General features: G+C 44.8%; 2 protein-coding genes across 2 annotated transcripts in view; both read left to right on the forward strand.

Moving 5' to 3' along the window:
- The window catches only part of LOC115382176 (NACHT, LRR and PYD domains-containing protein 3-like), a 1,518,151-nt gene that overhangs the window by 419,852 nt on the left and 1,071,197 nt on the right, over positions 1 to 27,102 (forward strand). The gene's annotated exons all lie outside the window — the stretch shown is intronic.
- The window catches only part of LOC115382198 (NACHT, LRR and PYD domains-containing protein 3-like), a gene marked incomplete at its 3' end in the record, with an annotated part of 406,576 nt that overhangs the window by 372,783 nt on the left and 6,691 nt on the right, over positions 1 to 27,102 (forward strand). Inside the window, exon 5 of the mRNA XM_030083892.1 lies at positions 24,386 to 26,221. Coding sequence (XP_029939752.1) covers positions 24,386 to 26,221 — 1,836 coding nt within the window. The remainder of the gene's footprint in view (positions 1 to 24,385; positions 26,222 to 27,102) is intronic.

Here is a 27,102-nt window from a genome sequence, read left to right on the forward strand (position 1 = left end):
ATGTTTTACTTCTTCATATAGTAGAAGAAGCATTGCCTTAATCAATGTGTGAACTACGGGGGGAAGGGGGGGGTCGTCTCAGCCCCCCTTTGAGACATAAGGCCCCCAGAAAAAATGATTTGTGATTTTTTTTTTCTTTTTTTTGGGGGGGGGGGGCTAAACATTGGCAAAATTCTGTTTCCCACGTGTATTTCCTGTATTTTATTATTATTATTTTTGTATGATCATAATCATGGATCACATGCAGAATTAGGCCCATTTTTAGTGGATGATTTGCACATCACTATTTCACTTTAAAGGGCAACTCCGGTTTTTTGACACCTGGACCTTATTTATAGGTGTGTGCATGCTCATATACTCACTCAGACAAACAACGTGCAGCTCGGAGTCCTTCAGAAGTTATTTAGATCCAAACGATGTAGCCGCACTAGCGGGGGGGCCACGGCAATGGAGCATTAGCGCGGGACATAATCTCTGCACAGTCGCTCATTTCGGCTGTATTTTTCCTCCATCGGCGCTGGGTTGCCTTTCGGTTGGAAGGGGGGCCTCCGGCGGTGTCCCGCGGCCTGGCTCGGAGCGCGCATCCGCCGGGGAGCAGAGATCCGCATCCTCCCGGCGAGGAGAGACGTCCAGCGGCCGCGCGTGAGCCGTGCGTCTTCGCGGGTGTCCGGAGCCTCCGTGGAGCAGCTGAGGGCCGTTTTCCAACTCGGCCCCTGGAAGTCAGACGCCGGGGCACCGTGACAGCCGAGGCCGACTCAAAGTGCCTCTCTGCTGGGGAGAGGAGCGCCGCAACGTTCCCATCCGAGCTAATTGTGGCTAAGTTAGCGAAAACTGTCAGCTCTTCAGATGACCCACCTGAAGACGGTAGACGAGCTGACTTTATGATAACACTGGCGATGGATGAAGAAATACAGCCGAAATGAGCGACTTTGCAGAGATTATGTCCCGCGCTAACGCTCCATTGCTGTGGCCCCCCGCTAGTGCGGCTACATCGTTTGGATCTAAATAACTTCTGAAGGACTCCGAGCTGCACCATGTTTGTCTGAGTGAGTATATGAGCATGAAACACCTATAAATAAGGTCCAGGTGTCAAAAAACCGGAGTTGCCCTTTAATGAAGCTGCGGCCTGCATGCAGTACTTGTCCTCACCATTGAAGCGTGGGGGTGCTATGCCTTAAACGTCACTCAAAGCAGACGTACTGGCTTGTAATAATGGATGTGTTTTGTGTAAAGTCCTCGGCCTGAGGTACCCTCCCATGTAAGAGAGCCCCCCCCCCCCCCCCCCCCCTGTTTCATTTTCAATCTGTGATTCTGTGATTGATCTCGTGGTCTTCTGAAGAATGCCATGAATGCCACTGATCCTGATGCTCCACACCTGGCTTGAGTAAGCCGCGTCTTTTCATCCTGGCTCAGCAAACGTGCAACCAATTAATCCGAGAAAACACCGACTAGGCTTACTCAAGCCACGCATTTTCATTTATCCTGGATGTATTTATCCTACTTTTGTGCAATGCCCCCCAGGTCTCAATGTCTTGGTCTGAACTCGGGGTTGTCAATATGACTAAAAGACAAAGTCAGAGGTAGTTCCAGACAAAATAACATTGTTGATAAAACTGAACCTGAAACAACAGACTGACTGAGATGGAACTCATGAGGATTACATATTTTTTTTTCTTTTTCAGAGTCAAACATCTCACCTGAACAGCTCCTCACCGTGGTCTTTCCAGGGACTCTGAAAACAGACTGAAAGTTTAGTGAGATAAATCAGACTCTCCATAAGGTCAAAGATGAGTTCAAATTCAGAAATCCTCGTGAGAATGCTGGATGACTTGGTAGATGAAGACTTTGGAAGGTTCCAGTGGTATCTGTGGCAAGATGGAGCCCTTGAAGGATTCAGACCAATCCCAAAGAGTAAACTGAAGAAATTGGACAGGAAAGACACAGTGGATGAGATGTACCAGACCTACAGCGACCGCACTCTTGAAGTCACTAAAACAGTTTTGGAGAAAATGAACATGATGGGTCTATGGGAGAAACACTTCAAAAAACCCACCTCAGAACCTGAAGGTAAGTCCTGGAAACTTTAAAACCTGATGCTGCTTGAACTTACGGTGTGAAACAGAGATGAATCATTACAGGCACCACTGCAATAATGACAAATTGTCCTCTGCTTTTACACTGTTTGATCTTTTATTTTTCTTAATAGTGTTCTATTTTGTAAAATGATACGTGACCTTACAGTCTCTGTCTCTCTCGTGCGCATACGTACTCACCCACACACACAACAAATGATCAAATAATAAATAATAAATGTGAACATAAGGTTGAGAACAGGTGAACCTGATGAGAAAAACATTAGATCTGCAAAAACTAGATGAATCAGTAAAGCAAGACTAAAAGCTTTGTCTTGAGCCTGCTCTTTAAAACCTAAACATCCTTTGTGGCCCTGAGATCCTCCTGCATACAGTTCCAAAGACACTTTGCCATGGGTGTGCACGTTCTATATTTCAGAATTAAAAATAGCCCAGTGCCAGAGGAGCACAGAAGCTGTTATGGCTCACAGGGTAAACGCACTTCTGAACGGATGGGCAAAAAATACAGATAAACAATCAAAAATCAATTCTGAAGCACACATGGAGCCAATGTAGTGATTGTACAACTGGTGTGTGTGTGTGTGTGTGTGTGTGTGTGTGAAGGTCTTATTCCTATTACTGAATTACGCCACCTGGGGGGAAGTTCAGCCCTAGGAAATCTAAAATCTAAAAATGACAGTGGAAACAAAATAGGAGAAAAAAGCAAGTTACACATCATCTTAAATGTCCTTTAATCCTGTCAACCAGCCACCCACAGACACTCAGCCGCCTTAAGGCTTACCTTGAAGTGGCATGGCCGACACAAAATGAAGGGCAGTCCCCAAAATTATCCTCACCTCCGTGAAAGCGACTAATCACCAAAGAAGACAAGATACATTGCTGCAAGAAGTGAAGGGACCGCCACCAGGGGGAACCGTCTGCCATCACTTGAGGACAGACTATCAAATAACATATATAGGAGGGAAACAATGGGCACAAAGCAGTGAAGGGAAAAAAATCAAAAAATAGAAAAGCAAGAGAGCAGACATATAACCCAAAGAAGTAACAAAACTCCTAACCAAATCCTAAACTAATCCCTGATCTAAATCAAATTAAAGGTGCTGTAGGCAGGATTTTGCTAGTCAGTGCTAATTTTTCTGTGTTTTCTTTGGATTAAATGTTAGAGTATCCATTGATAATCCTCCAGGAGTGTAGCATAACTGCTCTACCGCGAGGGCGCAGCGTTTCCATCTGTCTCTGTTCTGAGCTGAAAAGGAATCTCGACAGCTCCAGGTATCTTTGACCAATCAGAAGAGCCCCTGAGGCTCTAACCGTGATTGGTCGAGGCGTGTTCGTCGCACGTTCTTGTGGGAGGGGCTTAACTTGCGTAAGGCCGTGATGTCAGAGAAAACAGGACAGGATTGGCTGTGCTGGATTTCAAATGGCCATCTTAGATGGATAAAATTGCCATTTTACTTAGGTAACCCTAAGCAAGATGGCGGAGATGCTGAATCCTGCCTACAGCACCTTTAAATTACACAGAAACAATATTTCCAAAAAGACTAAATAAAACCTAAACTAATCAGTCAGATCAAGTCAAACCTCATTTGACCAAAGTGTGGTGCAGGGCGAGTGTGTCACTTTACGTACAGTAAATAGTAAAAAAAAAAAAAAAAAAAAAAAAAAAAAACATAAAATACGAACGAAAAATGATAAAAGAGAAGACAGAGGATAAAAATGAAGGATCAAAGAAAAAGACAAAACAGCAGTGCAGACGACTCTATTAGCTGCTACTGAACGCCACAGATAAAAAGATGGTTTATAGCAGAGTTTGAAAGAGCTCGGTTGGCTGTGCAGCTCTAATCTGGACACATAGGCTGCTCCACAGCTGTGGTGCTGTGACTGCAGAGACTCACGTGGTGAGCGTAATTACACGTGGAGAAACTCATTAAGTCCAAGCCACACTGAAAGAAAGAGCAACAATTGTTAGAATCAGACTGTAGTGACTGAACTGCTTTTACAAGCATAATTCTTAAAACTAGTCCCAATCCAGAGTCTGTTCACAGCAGCCCAGCATGGTAGGAAAGGATTGCAACAGCTCATAGAGGTCAGAACCCAGGCACGGTTAGTTTTTCCATTTCACTGTACTGTCATTGGGACAGTGTTAGTTATTTATTTAGTTACCACCCTGTGCATTTCCGGTGAATTGTGAGCATGAGATTCTTAATTTAAAGCTTGAAAATATTCCACATCCCCTCTTGTGGCCATGTTGTGAACTGACCACATTGCCATGAGCCAAGTCCAAATCTCTCTCCAGTGCTACAGATCACCTGATTGCTGTTATTTCCAACTAGGATATTACTAATGGTACGATTATTTATTCATTTTTAGTGGCAAAAGAGAATGATGGAAGTCATGGTTCCATCACACTGTCAGAGCATTTAGTTTAAGACAGATATTTGGATTGTAGAAGTGGATCATGTGACATGTGACTTTTCACCCAAAGTACTGAGATCTGAGATGCAGGCGACTGCAGGAACATCAAAATACTCCCTCATACATCAGCTCCCATGTCTTTCAATAATTCCAAGAAGATACTGCAAAGTTCCAGAACCTCAGGACTTTCTGTCCTATATATATATATATATATATATATATATATATATATATATATATATATATGTACATTTTTTTCCTCAAACCAACAAGTTTACTGTTCATGCTTTTAATCCATTATCAAGGAAAAATACATTGTAAAAAAGCATTTGTGTGTGTGTGTGTGTCTGTGTGTGTGTGTAGGAGCGCGCTCTGCTATGGACAGACAGGAGGAAGTCACTCAGTCTAAAATGACTCTCACTGAGGAACATTTGAACCAGAACATGGATGAAGGGTGAGACCATCTTTGACTGTCCTCTCTTCTTAACACCTTCGTGTGTGTGTGTGTGTGTGTGTGTGTGTGTGTGTGTGTGTGTGTGTGTGTGTTGTTTTAGTCCTTCCTCTCGTGTTTTCAAACATATTTCAGCTAAAGAAAGGCTCAAGCTTATGACAACTGACAAAAGACTGTGCTGGTTAAAGGTCTCTCTCTCTCTCTCTCTCTCTCTCTCTCCTGACTGTCTTTCTTCCTGCAGGATGGACGATGATGGAGACCAGAGCTTTAGCCTGCGTTAGGTATCTACTTTAATTACTATGGGACAATTGTATCAACTGCACATCAGGCCGTTGTGACACTTGTTCCTGAGACAAGTACACTTAGGCTGAATCCCATTTCACCCCTTAGCCCTTCCCCTTGGCCCTACCCCTTAGCCCTCCGCCTATGAAACGGAGTGCTAAGGGGTAGGGGAGAAAGTCAACCCCTCCGAATTGGGACACCCCTCCGACAATCGCGTACGTCATCAGTAGTCGCCGCTGCCGATGACGTAGGCAGATGCGACAATTATCTGCCGAAGAAGAATGTTTTTCTTACATTTTAAAACTTTATTAATTGACAAAATACTGACATTTATGAACGTCTTTCGTTGCAGACGCCGCCATCTTGCCGATCTTGGAAGGCTTTCTGAGAAATCTGTCATCCAGTGGCGCCGGTGGCGAGGGGCGCTTGTTTTGTTCGCCTGGACCGTCAGTGGCGGGTGGGGTTAGTTCACTTCCGCATTGGCGGGGGCGCTCGTTTCCCACCCGCGCATTCCAGGCGGGCCGTGTTGAAGAAACCAGTTTATTGAAAATAATCGTCTATCTGTTGTGTTTGGAATGCGCCTGGAATGCGCGGGTGTGGAAACGATCACTCCCGTCAATGCGGAAGTGAATTCACCCCGCCCGCCAGGCATGACCTAGGCTGAAAGAACAAGCGCCCCTCGCCATCGGCCGATACCCCTCCGTTTGGAGTGTGCCTCTCGAGAATCTCCTTTTGGAGGGGTGACTGGCCCTCTTTCTTGGCCCTACCCCTCCGTCATAATGACAATTGGGACACTCCTACCCCTCCACGTGAACGCGCAAAACGAGGGGTAGGGCCAAGGGGAAGGGCTAAGGGGTGAAATGGGATTCAGCCTTAGTCTATAAGATATTCTGTTAAAGTGTAAACATACCCACATGTTCCAGAGATATCAACACACACACTCACTCGTGTTCCAAACATACTCAATAAGGATGTCAGCTCTTGGTTGGCAGCTGACATCAATACCAAATTGTCCAATTGCGAACAAAGCCCAGCCTATCTGTCGGGGCCCAGCCCAGAAGAACATGGAATAAAAGCTCTGTCTCGTCAACAATCAGGATCCTTTCGGGGCAAAATACTTTGTATCTTTCCCTGTAAGGTACAGCGCTGAGCATTACATTTGGCTATACTTAAAAAAAAAAAAAAAACAAAAAACTTAAAACTCAGAGAAATTGTTTTCTCTTCCACTTAATTTCATTTAAAAGAGTGTAAAACTCAGAGTTGTTTGTTTTATTTTTCAGACTACTATTTTGAACTTAAACATAGTGGCTGTGCTGCCTTTTTTTTTTTTTTAAATAAAAGTTATTTTTCAAAAATGATCTGTCATTGCATTATTTTAAATTTTATGTATCAAAAGTATCGGTATGAGTATCGGTATAGGTGAGTACTGAAGATGAAGTACTCGTACTTGGTATCGGTCTGAAAAAAAGTGGTATCGAACATTAAAAACATAACTAAGATTGGATTTTATCATCTTAAGAATATAGCCAGAGTTGTCCATTTCTCTCTCAGGCCACTACAGAGGTGCTAATGCAGCTTTTATCTCCTGCAGATTAGATTATTGTAATGCCTTGCTCTCTGGTCTTCCCAAAAAGAACATTTCAAACCTCCAATTATTACAAAACTCAGCCGCCGTGCAGACGAGTACCAGGGGGCGGAGCCACATTACACCAGTTTTACAGTCACTGCATTGGCTCCCTGTCTGCTTCAGGATCGATTTTAAAGTTCTCTTTATTAGTTTTTAAATGTCCTAACGGCCTTGCGCCTTCTTATCTAGCTGACCTGTTTTTACCCTATCGACCCTCGCGGCCCTGAGGTCCTCTGGCAGCGGCTTATTGTGTGTTCCTAAAGCCAGAACCAAGACTCATGGTGAAGCGGCCTTTAGCCACTACGGCCCCCGCCTTTAGAACAGCCTGCCGGAGAACCTCAGGACCACAGAGACTGTTTATGTTTTTAAAGTGAGGTTAAAAACACACCTTTTTAATCTGGCTTTTAATTGTGTTTAATATTTTTTATTAGAATTTTGACATGAAAAAATAAGTGAAGAGAATATAAAGAAAAACAAAACTAAGAACCCACCCACTAAAAAACACCCGCGCTTACCGTCACTCAGTGAAAAGAACACTTGAAAAACAAGGATATTAAAATCAAAATGATAATTAAAAAATGCACGCACAGTCTGTAAAAAACAATTACAGAAGCATTTTAGTCAGTCAATCAGTCACTCTTGCACCTGTGTTGATGCTTGATCGAAAAACAGTAAAAAGGGCCTCCAAATCTGATAAGATGTCTTTTCAGAGCCCTTAAGAACATATCTGGTTTTCTCAAGCTTAAGGTGAAACAAAACATCTTTGATCCAGTGTGAAACTGTGGGTGGGGCAGCATCTTTCCATTTCAAAAGTATTAAGCGTCTCGCCAATAGGGTTGAAAACGCAACCATTTTGGACCACCAGGGGGCAAAGCCAAACCCTCCACTTTAATCCCAAAAAGAAGTAAAACTGGGTCAAGAGCCACATCAATTCCAAATACAGTTGAAAAGGCCTCACATACCTTCCCCCAAAACTGCTGTATTTGGGGACAGAACCAAAACGTGGATTAAAGTAGCCTCCGCTGATTTACAACGATCACGGGTAGGGTCTACTGAGGGGTAAATCTTCGCCAATTTAGATTTGCTCAGATGTACTCTATGTATTATTTTAAATTGAATGAGACAGTGTCTTGCACATATTGATAAAGAGTAACTTTTCTGCAAAATACTTTCCCAATAATGATCAGAAATGTTGATGTGAAGATCTTTTTCCCACATTTGTTTAATTGCTGCCATTTTAGGAGAGACCAGACGCGCAATCACCCCTAACATAAAGAATATAGCCTTTTTCTTCATGGGGTTAAAGGACAGTATCTCATCTGTAGCATCATCAGGAGGTCTGTTTGGGAACCCAGGGATGGATTTAGGAACAAAATGTCGCACCTGTAAATATCTAAAAAAAATTGATGATGGAAGGTTATATTTTTTCTGTAATTGCTCAAAAGAGGCAAATTTGTTTTCAATATATAAATCCTTAAGAAATTGTAGACCTTGCTTCTGCCATCCTTTAAATGTAACGTCCTGTATAGAAGGGGAAAAGAAATAATTTCCTGCTATAGGACAATGCAAATTCATCCGTAGAAGTTTAAAGTGTTTTCGAAACTGAATAGTGGTTTTAATTGAATTATTCACTATGGGGTTGTCGATTTGTAGATTTTTTTGGTAATGAAACAGTTGCCCCAATGAGCGATGACAAAGTAACGGAACCAAGAGACCGCCTCTCCATCACCACCCACGCGGGTCCCCCATCATCATATTGGTGATGTACTAAGTATGACAAGCAGGACAAATTCTTATCTCCATCATTTTTATTTTCAATCTATTTATCCTATTTATTCGTTCTATTTTTATTATGTACTTAGAACTTATTTGACTTTTTTACTTTATAATCTTATCTTACTTATTTTGTATTAATTTTGTATCATGTCTTTTTACGTTTTTAGCTGTTTAACTCCAGTGTTTCCTGAGGGGGGTCCTTCACACCAGGAATTGGTTCTGGTCCTCTGCTGGGGTCACTGCGCTCGGGTCCTCTGGTCCTGGCTGGCCTGGGGATCTCCACACTTCGGTGTGCGGGTTCCCCTTGGTCTGACAGGGTTGGGGGGTTGGGCGCTGGAGCCCCAGTATTAATGATCCTCGACTTCTCCTGGTGTGCACGACCCCACTGGTAGTGTTTTCCCATGATGCTTAGTGCCATGCCATGTCTCCTCTGCTGTGCGCCAAAAATTGGGAGTGGGTCTGTTTGTGTGTGTGTGTGTGTGTGTGTGTGTGTGTGTGTGTGTGTGTGTGTGTGGTGGTGGTGGTGGGGGGCGGGGGTATACTGATCGATGGTGCGGTTGTTATTCTTTTGTTTTTATGATTGTTTTTACTGTTCAGCACTTTGCGTTGTTTTCATAAATATGAAAAGTGCTCTAGAAATAAAGTTTGATTTGACTTGATTTGCCCTACTTATACGCTGCACCACAATGGCAGGCTGGCTATTTCAGCACCATGGACAGCACCTTGGATTTATCACGAAACAGTGACCCACTAACAATCTGCACCAACATGCTGGATTGGCTATTTCAGCACCATGGACAGCGCCTTAGATTTATGATTAAACAGCGATCCACGAACAATCTAAAGCTCGACGGTCAATTGGCCATTTCAGCATCATGAACAGTGCCTTGGATTTATCATTAAGCAGTGACCCACAGATAATCTGAACCTCAGTGAGGGAGTGGCTAATTTAGCACCATGGACAGTGCCTTGCATTTTTTTAATGAAAGAGTGACCTGCTGATAATCTGCACCACAATGTTGGATTGGTCTACCAATAACAAAACAGCTGGAAATCAAGGCTTGATGCATAAATGCAACAAAAGAAGGATAAAGTGAAAAAGTCATAACTTTTGAAGATCAGAATTGTATTCTTGCTGGTCCGCTGAACCCTAAACTGCTCCCAGGGGATGGATTGAGTGGAAGATGCCTCCACTGATGCGATGTGTGAAGAGGTGAATGTCATCAACAATTGCAAGTGCAATCTCAGTGTAGTCCACTGGCACAATCATGAAGTCAAATGCACATTGTATACACAACTAAAAGCAAACATTGTAGAGTAACAGTAGTAAATAATACCTGCACCTCCAGGCTGGGCGCTTTAACACAACCAAGAAGAAGAAAGGTTCCTCCTCCTGCTGCAGCTCTGGTTCCTCTCTTGCTGATCCTTCACTGCAGGCGCTGTGAAGGTTCTGGGTTCTCCAAGCTGCTTCCTCCTGATCCCTTCCACCCTTTAACACACATCACAATCTGAATGATTCTCCACATTTTCAAATGAAAGGACAAATGTTTTCCACTCGAGAACTTTACACTTCTGAAAAACCTGATGCCTCTCAGTGAAATGGAACTTCTCAAAGATTTCACCCTTATATATCAATTTATTAAGAATTATTTTATTTATTCATTCCTTTATTTCTTAAGAAAAAATTAATGCATTCATTTTAGCATGCATAAAACCTGAAAAGAGGAAAATATATTTAAATGAGCAACACAAACTGTGAATTTGTAAAGAAGTTTAAAAGAAACTGAATTTTAACTTGAAAATCACAGAGAAGAGCTTTTATTGTGTGGATGGAAGCAAACAAACCAGCCACAGCTTTGCTGATTGTGTGAAGTGTAACTGTGAACCAAAACTTTGTTTTCCGTCTAGTCTTTCACATTTTTTGTTCTCATTTAGTTGTTTTTACTCATTTAAATAATTTATTTTTTAAACATTTCTCAGAAAAAACAGAACATATAACGGTTACAGGATGGTGAATTCTTTTGCACACACACGAAGGACTTTGCCTGCTCCTTGACTTGACTGTAAAAAAGCTGTGAAATCTTTCTGATAAATGAGCAAATATATTACTTAAATGCTGGGAGAGAGAGAGAGAGGAGGTGGAGGAGACACAGCACCGCAGGCAGCCAGCAGACAGAGGGCGCTGTTCACATGCACAGCTCGGTGCTGCTGTGAAAGCAGAGATTCCACATTGAACAGGTTTCTGTCATATTAGGTTTTGTTGAACACAGTGAACTGATTGATTAAGATCTAAACTGGTTTTCACAAGAAAGCAGTTTTCCAGGAAAATTTCCCTGATGAAAGTAAAAATGTGGAAACTCTTTATTTAAGAGTCTTGTTGTCACTTTTCTATTCAGTGCTCACAAGTATGAAGTTAGTTTATGTTTTCATGTGAAAAAGGACACATTTAATGTGTTATTTAACAGCATGACAGGTGCAGTTGCTAGGTTCTTCCACCAGGGGGCGTGTCTACCCAGGTGAGCTCCAGCAGCAGCAGGACTGGGAGGCTGCTGAACCAACACAGCTGACATCTCATGACTGATTCTCCTGGATGAAACAGGACAGCTCACCTGCTGCTGGACACACAGGACGGGAGCCCCGGAACATGAATGGAGAGATTTTATCAGGTCAGTAGAAGCAGATGTTCGATATTGGCCACACCAGAAAACCTCCATTGATTAAAAAGTTATTAAAACTCTGAGTAGTTTTTGAGAAGAGTACTTTCTCCTCTCACTGAAGCTTTTTTAACTCCAGAACAACTTCAGCAGTGTCACAGAACTAGACCCTGAGTAGAAATCCTCAGGTCTCCTTCCTCCTCTGGTTTGACCTCAGAGACTTGTTGCCTCCTCAGCCTCCCTCTGCTCTTCAGCTCAGAGGCTCCGCCTCCTACTGAGGAAGCTGACGCCGCCTCATTTGCATGCTGACAGTGATTGGCTGCTGAGCTGGAGGAGGGGGAGTGCTCTGTGGTCCTGCACACAGGAGAGGAAGAGATGGCACACACACACACACACACACACGCTCAGTCTTGTATTTCTATCCTTGTGGGGACCGTCCATTGACTCCCATTCATGTCTAGCCCCTAACCCTGACCCTTACCCTAACCCTAACCCACACCACAACAAAGCCTAACCCTAAAGAAATGTTTTTGCACTTTTACTTTTTTCAGTAACAACAACATGGTCAAGAAAACACTGTTTCTCCTACTTAGGACCGGAAAAAGGTCCCCACAAGGCACGTCGTTCCACGCTTTGCTATCCTTGTGGGGACATTTGGCCCCGACAAGGATAGAAATACAAGAACACACACACACACACACACACACACACACACACACACACACACACACACACACACACACACACACACACACACACACAGTGCTGTGTTGAAGGCAGACCTTTTTTTTTTCTTTGTTTATTCAGAGCAGTGTGTTTCTGCAGAGGTTGAGATCTGGGCTGGTTTTATGGAGGGGGGGGGGGGGGGGGCTGGCTTCATTCTCATTATCTTTTAACAGGAAACAGGAAGTAGAAGTTTCAGCACAAAATTAAGTTCTGTATAATTTAACAGACTGTTTGCTACTATTGTGTGTGTGTTTGCATGTGTGTTTGTGTTGTTTTGTGAGTGTGTGTGTCTGTCTTTATGAGTATGAATGCATGAATGCATGCGCCTGCGTCTATCTATAAGTGTGTGTGTGTGTGTGTGTGTGTGTGTGTGTGTGTGTGTGCAGAGGTAGATTTCTGGAGGAGTTGAGGAGGTGAAAAGTTCAGGGGTCAAAAGGTCACTCTTCTCCTGCAGCAGTGACGTCATCCTGAAGGGAGACACTGGAATGCAGCATGGGGTGGGGTGGGAGTGGGTGGGTGTGTGTGTGTGTGTGTGTGTGTGTGTGTGTGGTGTGTGTGTGTGGGGGGGGGGGTCTAGCAGGATTCTGTTTGCTGATGAAAGAATTCTTATTGGAAGGCCAGTGATCTCAGAGCTCACTCTAACAGGAACCCCGCCCCCAAGCTTCCTGTTCTCACTGCCAGCTCTCCTCCCTCCACTCTCTGCAGGACACGTGATTTCCCTGAAAGATAAGAAAAACGTTTCCTCATGTTTCTGCCGAGTGTTTGTCACAGCAGAAAGTGAAGAACGGAGACGGACTGAAGAACGGAGACCGACAATAAGGAGCTTCTTCTCTCTGCAAGCTTCTGGCAAACTGTGACAAGTTTTGAAGGGATTTGAGAAGCATCCAGAACAGAGAGGAAAACTTCTAAAAGGTACACACACACACACACACACCGGTACAGTTATGTGTTTATGCCATGTTCCGTGTTCCTCAGTACTCACATAGTACTTCCATGGTTTTAACATAAGTTTTCACAGCAGTTGAGATCTGGGCTGGTTTTTATGTAGATGCTCAAGTTCTATATTGTGTTTAACAGGAAACAGTCAAATGTTTCAGTGAGTGTGAGTTTGTGAGGGTGAGACGGCGTCCTCACATCAAGCAGAGACAGTTTTATCAGTGAACACGGCTGAACCGTTGTCCGTGTCTGAGGAAACACTGGACTGTTTTGACCTGTTTGATGCGAGGACTCTTGGTCCAGTTTTCTCAAACGTAAAATCAACAACCTGCCTTTTCGATCCCATCCCCATACCACTTTTTAAATCACTTAATGAATTCCTTGAGGAACAGATTTTAAAGGGATAGTTTGGGATTTTTGACATGAATCTGTATGGCATCCCTATCAGCAGTGTTGTTCATTCACACAGACTGACCCCTGACAGCATCCAGTGAGTGGAGATCCTGTCCGGTTTAGGTCCAGAGGAAAGTAGTCCGGCAAATTTGCTGGGGGCATGAAAATAAAGCGTTGGCACTATTTTCTCTCCCTTCAAGCAGCCGCGCTAGTTTACCGCTAGTTAGCTTGAAGGGAGAGAAAATACTGCCAAGCGTTTACGAGGTCTGGCTTTTTCGTGGACAATGGTGTATCACTCTTTCGAACACATATTGGTTTGAGAAGAAAAATGCTTTATTTTCAGGACCCCAGTAAACTTGCCGGACTACTTTCTTCTGGACCAAAATCGGACAGGATCTCCGCTCACTGGACACTGTCAGGCAGAGGCGTAATTTACGTAGGGTTGGTGGGTTATGAAAACCCACGGGCCCCCCTGGCGCCCCGACGTGTTCCGAGTGGGCAAAGACAACAGTCTGATTTTAGAGTGAACCACAGTACCGAGACGGCCCTTTTAAAGATTTTAAATGATATCAGGTGGAATTTCGATAATAAAAAACTCACAGTGTTGGTTCTGCTGGACCTAAGTGCCGCTTTCCACACAGTAGACCACCACATTTTAATAAATAGACTGAGTCAGCTGGTGGACCTCTCTGGTACTGTTCTTAACTGGTTCAGTTCTTTTCTCACAGATCGATGTTTTTGTGTAAGTTTGGATACCTGTTCCTCAGGAACCCACGAAATTAGGTGTGGGGTTCCCCAAGGCTCAATTTTAGGTCCCATACTTTTTAATCTCTACATGCTTCCACTTGGGGACGTCATCAGGAGACACGCCATCAGTTTCCATAGTTACGCTGATGATACTCAGCTGTACATCGCCGTGTCTCCTGATGACTCCGGGCCAATAGAAACCCTTTTTAACTGTATTTCAGACATCGAGTCATGGATGGGGGTGAATTTCCTACAGCTCAACCAGGACAAGACTGAGGTTTTAGTTATCGGTGCCGAAGGCCAGAGGGAGAAAATTTTACCAAAATTATTAGATTTTAAACCAGCACAATCAGTTAAGAACCTGGGCGTGATTTTTGACTCTGAGCTAAATTTTTATTCCACACATTAAAAACATAACTAAGATTGGATTTTATCATCTTAAGAATATAGCCAGCGTCCACCCGTTTCTCTCTCAGGCCAGTACAGTGTCACGCCCTGTGCCCCTGCATCCTTGGGGAGGCACTGGGGTCCTGTTCTGTTTGTCTGCCCTCATGTTCTCTTGCCTCGTTACTCCCTAATGTGCCTCACCTGCCCTGCCTTGTATTTAAGTCCCGTGCTCCAGGTGTGTCTTGTCGGCTCCTTGTGGGTCTGTCTGTGTGCGTCTGTTTGCCTCCATGTCCCTGCCTGCACCTCCGCTCCGTTTTGTTCCTCAGTTCCCGGTTTTCCTTGAGTTCTGGATTCCCTTGTTTTGGAGAATAAAGACTTTTTTTACCCTTCCTGGCTGCCTGCACCTGGGTCCTTCCCCCCGCACCCGTGACATACAGAGGTGCTCATGCAGCTTTTATCTCCTGTAGATTAGCTTATTGTAATGCCGTGCTCTCTGGTCTTCCCAAAAAGAATATTTCAAATGTACAACTATTACAAAACTCAGTCGCACACGTGCTGACGAGGACCAGGGGGCGGGGCCACATTACACCGGTTTTACAGTCGCTGCATTGGCTCCCTGTCCGCTTCAGGATCGATTTTAAAGTTCTCTTATTAGCTTTTAAATGTCTAAACGGCCTTCAATCAATTTCAATCAATTTATTTTTGTATAGCCCAGTATCACAACAACAGTTGCCTCAGAGGGCTTCAAGATGTTACATTGGTTGGTAAAAATAAAAACAGTGAATAAGCATAATATTAATATGTCAAATTCACAGTAACGAGACAAAACGAAGCAACCACTGCCTTAGACCCTCACATCCGGCAAGAAAAAACTCCAAAAACCCAGTGGGAAAAGAAGAAATCTTGGGGAGAACCACAGTATGGAGGGATCCCTCTCCCAGGGACGGACAGCTTTGGCAACAGCTAGCATGAGACAGCATGAGCCTTGCGCCTTTTCTAGCTGATCTGTTTTTACCGTATCGACCCTCGCGGCCCTGAGGTCCTCTGGCAGTGGCATACTGTGTGTTTCAAAAACAAGAACAAAAACAAAAACCCCTGGTGAGGCGGCCTTTAGCCATTACGGCCCCCGCCTATGGGACAGCCTGCCGGAGAACCTCAGAACCGCAGAGACTGTTGATAGTTTTAAAGGGAGGTTAAAAACACACCTTTTTAATCAGGCTTTTAACTGACCTTTTATATTCCTCTTACTCCATCATTATTTATGTAATTTAATTTAATTTAATTTAATTTTATTTTATTTTATTTATGTAATTTAATTCATTATATACTTCTAATTTATTTTACTTTTTTACTTTAGAATCTTATCTGACTTATTTTACATTAACTTTGGATCATATCTTCTTAAGTTTTTATCTGTTTAACTCCAGAGTTTCCTGAGGGGGTCCTTCACTCTGAGGGGGTCCTCCACGCCGGGAGTTGGTCCTGGTCCTCTGTTGGGGTTACTGTGCTCGGGTCCTCTGGTCCCGGCTGGCCCGGGGATCTCCACACCTTGGTGTGCGGGTTCCCTTGGTTGGGCGGGGCTGGGGCCCCAGTATTAATGACCTTTGACTTCTCCCGGTGTGGGCGGCCCCACTGGTGGTGTTTCCTAAGGCTACGTTCACACTGCAGGGCTTAATGCTCAATTCGGAAATCCGATTTTTTTACGAGTTCGTTCATATTTAAAATAAAATGCGACTTGTATGTGATCTCCCGTCTGAACAGAATACCACCCAAAAGTGTCCCGCATGCGCAGAAGAGGACATAACGACGTCACGCAGCAGCAGCGCTTCAGTGTTTGCGGAACCCACAAACATACAGAATCTGTAGCTTTTGAAGCGTCTATGATTTATTTAAGAACTTATCAAACACACATTCTTACAATTTAACATTGAGCAATCATTTGAGCGCAGCGCTTCTCATCAGCTGCTCTGAGCTCCTTCCGTGTGTGTGTGAGAGAGAGAGAGAGAGAGAGAGCGCATGTGGATATTAATTTTCCTCCCCGTTGTCCTGGCGCTGCAGAATTTAGCGAATGAGAAGGAAGAGAGCCAAGTTTTTGGCCATGGCGTTTTGTGGGGCAGCGGCAGCAACAGAGAAACGCAGCCAGGAGTGGGGGGACAGGGATAAGAGGCTTTAATGACACGGAGTTCAATAATAAGTTTTGGATGAAAAGAACTCCCTTAATGCACGTGTGCGAACGCCTTTTTTTAACACTCACGGTAAGACACATGTCTTTGGCGCCCCACATCGTGACGTGCAGGTCGGATAAATGCGACCTGGCCGTTCAGACTGAAGTCGCATGGCAAAAGATCAGATACGTATCGGATTTAGGACCACATGTCCAAGTGGCCTGGGTCGCATTTGAAAAAATCGGATCTGTGTCGTTCAGACTGTCAGGAAAAGATCCGATACAGGTCGCATAGGGGCAAAAAAATCGGATTTGGGTCACTTCAGCCTGCACTGTGAACGTAGCCTAAGACGCTCAGTGCCAGGCCATGTCTCCTCTTCTGTGTGAATTAAAATGGGAGCGTGTCTGTTTGTATGTGTGTATGTGCACCTGGCTGTCTGTGTCTGTCTGTGTGTGTGTGTGCATAATGATCGATGGTGTGGTTTTTGTTCTGTTTTTTTTTTTTTGTTTTGTTTTTATGATTGTTTTTTACTGTTCAGCACTGTGCGTTGTTTTAATATGAAAAGTACTCCACAAATAAAGTTTGATTGATTGATTGAAGGACTGAGGAGGGACGGAGGGCAACTGGGCCTCTCCCAGTTGCAGTTGTGTGTGTTTGGTTTAAACTAGACCAAACACCCTCCACCCTCTGCAGGACACGTGATTTCCCTGAAAGATAAGAAAAACTTTCTGCTGCATGTTTGTCAGAGCAGAATGTGAAGAACGGAGACAGAATGAAGACGGAGACGGACTGAAGCAGCTTCTTCTCTCCAAAAGTGTCTGGAAGAAGATGTGAAGAGAGTTGATCAGGTGAGAATCTCTGTCAGCTACAACAAAGCTTTCACAACGCTGTGTTGGACTGGATCTGACTGTGTGGCTGCTGGCTGTGTGTCTGTGTTTACTCAAGCATCTGCAGCTCGTCCAAAATGCCACAGCACGCCTTTTAACTGGCACATGAAAATATGATCACATATCGCCAGTGTTGTCGTCACTTCGTTGGCTACCTGTCCGCTACCGGATTGATTTTAAAGTTCTTTTATTTGTTTTCAAATCTTTGAATGGTCTTGCCCCACCATATTTGTCTGAAGTGTTGGTGCCTGATGTGCCGGGACGTTGCCTTAGATGAGCAAACAAGGCTCTGCTCACAGTTCCTGACACAAATCTCAAACATAGGGGTTGCCGAGCGTTTTCTACTGCTGGTCCAAAATTGTGGAATGATTTACCTCTGAACACAAAGCAATCTCTTCTTGTTTTTAAGTCCCGCCTTAACACTCACTTATTTTCTTTGGCTTTTAACGAGTGTGAGTCTGTATTACACTGAAAAGTTGCCAGTGTCGTCTTATTAATATTTTTATTTCTTTTTCTATTGTTTTACTTTGTGTTTGTACAGCACTTTGGTCAACATTGTTGCTTTTAGTAGTGCTTTATAAATAAACTACAATTCTACAATTTCATTTTGCAGACGCTTTTGTCCAAAGCGACGTACAACAGTCGGGGCATTTCATGGTTCAGTGTCTTCCCCAAGGACACTTCGACATGCAGACAGGGGGGAGATGGGAGTGGAACTCACAACCTCTCGATTGTGGGACAACTGGTCTCCCCACTGAACCACAGCCCCCCCCCCCCCCCCCTATGGATTGGATTGTGTTTCTGTCCAGCCTACATTATGGACACCTGTTGTTCTAGTGGAGACACACATCAGGAACAGCCTTCAGATGTGTGTGTTTCTCTGTACTGTCACTGTGGAGGTCCTGATGAGGACATTATTCATTTTACAGTGTGTGCGTGTGTGTGTTTGTCAGGCTGAGGCTGGTCTGGTTCAGAAGGAGTGTCAGAGTTAAACAACATTAAATATTAACAGGAATTTATGATCATGATGAATCTTTATCTTTACTGACATGCGCACACACTCACACTCAAACCCTTGTGAAGGTGGCCTCGGGCTTGGTGGTGGTGCTGCCGCCCGCCCAGCGCACTGTTCAGGGAGGAAAGTCTGGATTGATGCCAAACAGGTCTGATCATGCAGATCAGTGTTCAAGCGGTTGTGCATTAAGAGAGGAGTTAATTTGGACCAAATCATGAGGGAAAGAAGAAGCAGACTGATGAAGAAGAGAGCACAGCTTCCTCCTCCACAGATTGGTGACGTCAGTCCCTCGTCAATGACCTGGATGAGGCAGACATGCCACATGAGCCTTCAGACCACGGCCGCCTTGAACACCAGATACACATCTAATTTGATCCCACATGTGAACCAGGCCTGGGTCTGCTGGGAACACATCAGAACTGAGTCAGTGTGAAACCAGCCTTAAGGCCGCTGCACAAACGCACATAATCCAGAGCTGGAGCTCTGACACCACCCAACCCCCCCTGCTGGGAATATGACACTGTGACACTTTTTAAAGACTCACATTTATTGCCAAAACTTCTTTTCATAAAGTAGTTTGTTGTTTGTTGCATTTTGTTGTTTTTTTTTTTTTTAAAGTGTTGTGGTGTCTGCTAATTGATTGATTGATTGATTGGTCCCAAGGACTTTGATGGTGGCTAAATATGTGTTTGTCCGTCATGACGCCCACCGGGCTCCGCTGCAGCCTCCTTACAATGGCCCATTCCACGTCCTGGAGGGGGAGCCCAAGACAGTTTTGTTCGACATGGGTGGTAGGCCAGTCCGGGTTTGGGTGGATCGCCTGAAACCTGCGCATGTTCTGTCGGAGGAGCTGGTGGAGGTGGCTCAGCCCCCGAGATGGAGATGTCCCCCCAAGTCGACTGCTGTCGCAGAGGTTCCTGCCCCTGTTACAGGATGCAGGATACAGGATACAGGATGCAGGACCTGGCAGGTCCTGCATCTGTTGCTGTGGAGGTGCACAGTCAGTATGGCCGTGTGATGAGGCCTCCCTTGATTAGGCTTTGAATGATGATTTTATTGGAGTATTTTGTTTCATTCTCCCTTGGGGCGCTTGGTCCCTTCTGAACATCTGGGTGGTGGTGGGGGGGTGGTGAGTGCACGCACACAGCAGTCATGGCAAATGAACAGCTTCCTGGTGATACCCACGATCCCTAACATCTGTATCTCCAACACTAAATGTTTTAAGAAAACAGGTCACACACTCAAACACAAATATAAAAATATTTAAATACTGATAAAACTCAAATGGATAAACAAATCCATGTATTTAACAGAGTGAGAACTCAGGAGTGCAGCATGCTGGAACGTGAGGACGTCTCACTCTCGACCCATGCAAGTGTCAACATGTAGACCACACACACTTCCTGTTTCAGCTCTCCTCCTCCTCCTCCTCCTCTCTGCAGGACATGTGATTTCTCTGACAGAGAAAGAACCCATTGCCTCATATTTCCACCACAGGTTTGTCAGAGCTGGACGTTACAAAGGAGACAGACTGAAGGACGAGACCAGCAAAGAGCAGCTTCTTCTCTCTGCAGCTTCTGGTAAAGAGTCTGTGAGGACAGCAGGTACACACACACACACACACACACACACACACACACACACACACACACACACACACACACACACAGTAAGTAATGACTAATGTAATACTGTGTACTGACAGAGGAGGTGGACGACATCAAGGAGTCAGTAATTAATCGCTCATCATCATGGGGTTGATACTGTAGCCTGAAGTAACTTAATGTTCTTTCTCAAAAGTCACTCAATGCACTTCCCTAAGACACAACCATATATGGACTTGTTGTCGTAACTAAATGTGCTGAACAGCACATCACAGCATTGGGCAAGATGCTGGCAGGAAAGGCAGACATGGGACACTAGAACCAGGCTGAGGCAGAGTATGCAGAACCATCTGTGGAGAGCATGGACTTAAGAATCTGGATTCTAGATGGAGAACACCCCTGAAAGAGGTGGTGAATAACCAAGACAAGATCCTCAGGGACTTCAAGATTCAGACAGATTAACTGGTGAAGGACGATCAGCCGGACATAGTGATGGAGGAGAACCAGGAGAAGAGAGCAGGAGTGATGGATGAAGCAATCCCCAGTGACAGAACATCAGAACGAGGGAACAGGAACCGCTGGAGAAATAGCAAGGACTGAAAGAACAGCTGGAGAAGATGTGGACTGCGAAGGCAACAGTGGTGCCAGTAGTGATGGGGGGGGGGGGGGGGGGGGGGCGGGTGGGGGGACCAACATCTAAGCTCTTGGTCCTGAAGAGCGCAGTGCGAGATCAGCTAAGATCCTGCAGAACCCTCAAGCTCCCAGGCCTCTGGTAGATCCTGCAGAACCCTCCAGCTCTCAGGCCTCTGGTAGATCCTGCAGAACCCTCCAGCTCCCAGGCCTCTGGTAGATCCTGCAGAACCCTCCAGCTCTCAGGCCTCTGGTAGATCCTGCAGAACCCTCCAGCTCCCAGGCCTCTGGTAGATCCTGCAGAACCCTCCAGCTCCCAGGCCTCTGGTAGATCCTGCAGAACCCTCCAGCTCCCAGGCCTCTGGTAGATCCTGCAGAACCCTCCAGCTCCCAGGCCTCTGGTAGATCCTGCAGAACCCTCCAGCTCCCAGGCCTCTGGTAGATCCTGCAGAACCCTCCAGCTCTCAGGCCTCTGGTAGATCCTGCAGAATGTCGTGGATTTTTATTTAAAAAGTATCCTAGGCCAGCTGCGATACAAAAGAAAAAACCCAAACATATATTCCAGAAAAAACGTAAAATCCTCAATTATATCCACTTGGTTCTTGAAGTCTTCAATCGTAGTACTCCTCGGAATAATCAGGCAGAGTCAGAGTCAGAATTCAAAAGGAGGACTTTATTCCCAAAAAAACCCTCCGGCAGCCAGACCGACCAAAAAACTGACACCCCGATTGCTCTCCGCTCCATCTATTTATACTATTTCTTCGGAGTTTGTTGCTTCTCAATTGATTCTTCGTCAAGACACAATTGCTCAAAACCATTCGTTGCTTCTCAGTTGACTCTTTTCCCCCCTCCCTACAAAGGTCAATGTCCGTGACCCCTTGGGAGGCCCTATCAGCCTCCATCAAGTCTCCATCAAGTCTCCATCCATCCTTCCCAAATGCCAGGTGTTGTGCAACAAATCATAGTGTCACATTTCTTGTCCAATGAGCCTCATTTGCGCAAGAGGGAGACAGAGAGACAATTGACCTGTAGTCTTAACTTTAAAAACAAACTGTCCAGCTGCCAAGAGGCTGCCGTAAAAATGAAAAATGACAGACAGGCAAACCTGAAAAAATACATTGTTTTGTCCACCCATGAGTACACACACAACCAAAAACATGCATAATATGAATAATACTAAATAACATAAGATAATGACTACTAGATAAACATAATATGAAGAATACATAATATTAAGAATACAATATAATTATTCAGCAAGAACCCTCCAGCTCCCAGGCCTCTGGTAGAGGACCCGAGTTGGAAGGAGATATTGCCCAGGAGGGGCAAGAACAGTTGTTTTTTTTTTTACATATACACACTTTCCACACCATGTTGTTGATCACAAATCCTTCAATTTGAATGAAGTTTTAAGGTTCTATGTAATGACTGAAGTTCAGTGGTTCAATCTCCATCAAGAATAAGCATGTATGATAAAGTCAGTGCTTGTCAGACACATGTAGTTAAACATTATCTTTGAATAAATTGAACCTGAAACAACAGAATGACTGAGATGGAGCTCATGAGGATTTTCTCTTTGTGTTTTTCAGAGTCAAACATCTCAGCTGAATCAAACATGTCAGCTCCTCACCGTGGTCTTTCCAGGGACTCTATGAACACAGAGTGAAAGATCAGTGAGATAAATCAGACTCTTCACAAGGTCAAAGATGAGTTCAGATCCAGAAGTCCTCCTGAGAATTCTGGATCATTTGTTAATAGATGAATTTAAAAGGTTCAAGTTCCATTTGAGCAATATCGGGGTCTTTGAAGGATGCAGAGCAATCCCAGCAGGACGACTGGAGACATTGGACAAGCCGGACACAGCGAGTCAGATCCACCAGACCTACAGCAATCATGCTCCTGAAGTCATGAAACTGGTTTTAGAGAAAATAGGGAAAATACTTATATGGGATAAACACACCATAAACATCTCAGAACCTGAAGGTAAGTACTGGAAACATTAAAACTTGGTGTTATAACTCACATTTGCACAACATGAAACAACAGTGATGAATCATTTCAGGAAAAACTCCAATAATGACCAGCTGTCTTCTGCTTTCACACTGGTTGATCTTTTTGTTTTTCTCTTGTTAACACTAATTTTAAAGGGACTCAAGGCAAGATTTGTGAAAAACTTCACATGCATTTCCACTTTATTCAATGCTAATGGGTCGTGAAGTATTAAAAACCTAAAATAACAGGCCAATCCGCGTATCTGTCTGTTGCCTTATACAGGCTGTGTGCCACAGAATTTGTTGCTGTTCGGGGTCCGAATTTCCCGCGCAGTCGTGGGGATGTGACGTAAATTGACGCTGTATGCGCGTTGCCGAACAGGAAGAACATGTGTGCCGAGGACACGGACTCAAACACTGCTGGGATCAGGGGCGGGCAGTGTTGCCAACTTGGTGACTTTCTCGCTAAATCTGGTGACTTTCCAAAGCCTCTTTTCGACTTTTTTTTGTCAAATGTAACTAGTGACAAATTCTTTTTCTGGTGCTTTTTCTGGTGCTCTGGTCACGTGACAGGACGTCTCCGCTGTTCTCAGCAAGCAGCGGTGCTGCGTGAGCCCCTCCCCCGTCCCAAAGCACTCACAGGCGGCCAGTCTCAGCAGCGCTCCCTGCTGAGTTAGGGCCGATTGGGTAAACGGCCCGGAGCTGCTCCACGGCTGCGACGGGAGAGCTCCAGCAGCCGCGGCCTGCTTCACGTGCCTCCGTGGTTATGCGGCGGGTCCCCGCGCGCTCCGCGGCCGGCACAGAGCGCGTCTCCGCCCGGGAGCGGAGATCCGGAGCTGCCGCGCCGCAGCTTGCTCCACGGAGGCGCATGAAGCAGGTGGCGGCTTCCACGGGCCGAGTGGAGCTGCCCCACGGAGGCTGACGGGAGAGCTCCGGATCTCTGCTCCTGGGCGAAGACGCGCTCCGTGCCGGCCGCGGAGCGCGCAGGGACCCGCCGCATAAACACGGAGGCGGAGAGGAGCTCCGCGACGGATTTAAAAATGAATCGTTAGATTAATCAATGCATTGAAGAACCATTTCCTAGATTAATCGATTACAAAAGTAATCGTTTAACGCAGCCCTATTATCAGCGTTATCTCGTGAGTCAAAAAAAAAATTAAAAAAAATAAAAATATGACATGGCAGTTACCCGCAGCGCCTATTGCGGCAGCACTGAGGTAAATTTTGAAAAGTTGCCTTAAGTCCCTTTAAAAAAAGATAAATGACCTTACAGTGGCTCTCTCACAAAAATGACAAATCCTTGTCGTCAATGCTGAAAATCAGTTTATGGTTTCTGAATGATATTTTGTACCCAGTCCAGCATTCACAGTCCAATGAGCTGAAGAGAAAACAAACACAGGAGAAAATGATTCTTGATTCTACATTACTTAACTTCTTAATGAACACCTATTGAGAGTTGATTACCTGTGATTATACAAACTCAAATGTCAAAGCTAAGATCTGCTAGTTTCTGGTGATGTGTGTATGAAGTGTGTTAGTAAAACAAAACTTATTCTAGAGCAGTTCGAACATGACTCAATTTTATTCTCTCTCTCTCTCTTGGAAAAAATAAAGGGGAACACCATCCTGAAGAGGTTCATTTGCCAGCAAAATCTCAGGAGTGTCAGGAGAAACTCAAGTCCAACCTGAAGAGGAGGTTCCAGTGTGTGTTTGAGGGAGTCGCGATACAAGGAGAGCCGACCCCCCTCAACCAGATCTACACAGAGCTGCACATCACAGAGGGGGGGACTGCAGAGGTCAATCAGGAACATGAGGTCAGACAGATTGAAGCAGCATCCAGGACAGCAGACAGAGCAGAAACAAGCATCAGACCAGGAGACATCTTTAAAGCATCACCTGGAAGATCTCAACCAATCAGAACAGTGCTGACAAAGGGAGTGGCTGGCATTGGGAAAACAGTCCTGACACAGAAGTTCACTCTGGACTGGGCTGAAGACAAAGACAACCAGGACGTCCACTTCATATTTCCATTCACCTTCAGAGAGCTGAATGTGATGAAGGAGAAGAAGTTCAGCTTGGTGGGACTTGTTCATCACTTCTTCAATGAAACCAAAAAGGCAGGAATCCACAGTTTTGAAGAATTCCAGGTGATCTTCATCTTTGATGGTCTGGATGAGTGTCGACTCCCTCTGGACTTCCGTCGAGCTGAGATTCTGACTGATGTTACAGACTCCACCTCAGTGGATGTTCTGCTGATAAACCTCATCAGTGGGAGACTGCTTCCCTCTGCTCGCCTCTGGATCACCACACGACCTGCAGCAGCCAATCAGATCCCTGCTGACTGTGTGGACAGGGTGACAGAGGTCCGAGGGTTCACCGACCCCCAGAAGGAGGAGTACTTCAGGAGGAGGTTCAGAGAGGAGGAGCAGGCCCGCAGGATCATCTCCCACATCAAGACCTCACGAAGCCTCCACATCATGTGCCACATCCCGGTCTTCTGCTGGATCATTGCTACAGTTCTGGAGGAGGAGTTGAAGAGCAGAGAGGGAAGAGAGCTGCCCAAGACTCTGACTCAGATGTACATCCGACACCTGGTCGACCAGGTTGAAATGAACAATGTCAAGTATGATGAAGAACCTGCCACAGCTGAAGCCTGGAGTCCAGAGAGCAGGGAGATGATCGAGTCTCTGGGAAAACTGGCTTTTGATCAGCTACAGAAAGGAAACCTGATCTTCTATCCCTCTGACCTGAGAGAGAGTGGCATTGATCTCGAAGCAGCCTCAGTGTGCTCAGGAATGTTCACAAAGATATTTAAAAAGGAGAAAGGCCGCCAGAAGTCTTTGTTCTGCTTCATCCATCTGAGCATTCAGGAGTTTCTGGCTGCTCTTCATGTCCATCAGACCTTCATCAACTCTGGAATCAACCTGCTGGAAGAACAACAGCAAACCTCCAGGAGGTCAAAAGTGTTGAAGACAAAACCTACTCTCCACCGTCTCCATCGGAGAGCTGTGGACGAGGCCTTGAAGAGTCCAAATGGACACCTGGACTTGTTCCTCCGCTTCCTCCTGGGTCTTTCACTGGAGACCAATCAGAGTCTCCTTCGAGATCTGCTGACACAGACAGGAAGTCGCTCACAGTCCAATCAGGAAACAGTGCAGTACATCAAGGAGAAGTTAGATGAGAGTCTGTCTACAGAGAAAAGCATCAATCTGTCCCACTGTCTGAATGAACTCAATTGCACTTCTCTGGTGAAGGAGATCCAAAAGTCCCTGAGTCCAGAAATTATCTCAAAAAATATATCTCCTGCTCAGTGGTCAGCTCTGGTCTTCATCTTACTGTCATCAGAAGAAGATCTGAAGGAGTTTGACCTGAAGAAATGTGGTGCTTCAGAAGAGGCTCTTCAGAGGCTGCTGCCAGTGGTCAAAGCCTCCAACAAAGCTCTGTATGTACTTCATTATCAAATATCGAGAAATTCAACACCATAAATATTTTGCAGCTTTAAATGACTGTTTGCAGATGACTTAGGAGGGTCTATTTTTACATCAACAACCTTTCCAGTACTGTTAGAAAAAAAACATATCTGTTAAAAATTCAAATTTGGGAATGTGTATGAAATTATATGCATGGTTGTGTAAATGATTTACATTTGTTAAAAAAAAAAGTTCCTTTGAAAACATTCTGTTCACAGATACAAAGCACAAACTGCATTCAACACTTCATTTGCAGCTGCAAAATATCCCATCAATGTATAATAAATAAATTCATGCATGTTCATGTACATTAAAAAAACAAACCCAAAAAAAATTAAAGGCAAAAACTGTAATGCAGACCGGACACAATATTAAATAAGAAAATGCAAATGTATTCATATGTACTGTAGAGGCTAAGCCTATCTTAAAGCCCATAATGTGCTTCCACCGGAATTTAGGCTGACGCACCAACTACCCTTATTGCCCAGGCTCAGACCTCCTTGTGTGGCCTTCTTCTTCCCATTTCCTTCTGCTCAGCATCAACTCAGCTCTCAGTTTGTAACAACTGCCAGGTCCTCTCCCTGTCTTTGCTTCTGCTCCAGCTGGAAGCACAAGTCTGTGATGAACTTTGCATCTCTGTCAGCATCACCTTTGTGTTGGCAACTGAGCTTGTCCACCTGCCTGGAGACACAGTTCCTCTCTGTATTGTGTGTCCTGTTAGCATCTACAAGCTTAAGGTGAACATCAGGCAAGCCAGATGATGCTTCATTCAGAAGGTATTTAAGATGGCTCTCGTCTTGCAGGCTGAGTTCTGGCATCAGGGCATAATGATGGTGCTCACCTTCCAGTTCCT

Source organism: Salarias fasciatus, chromosome 23, assembly GCF_902148845.1.
Source record: "Salarias fasciatus chromosome 23, fSalaFa1.1, whole genome shotgun sequence".
Taxonomy (NCBI): Eukaryota; Metazoa; Chordata; class Actinopteri; order Blenniiformes; family Blenniidae; genus Salarias; species Salarias fasciatus.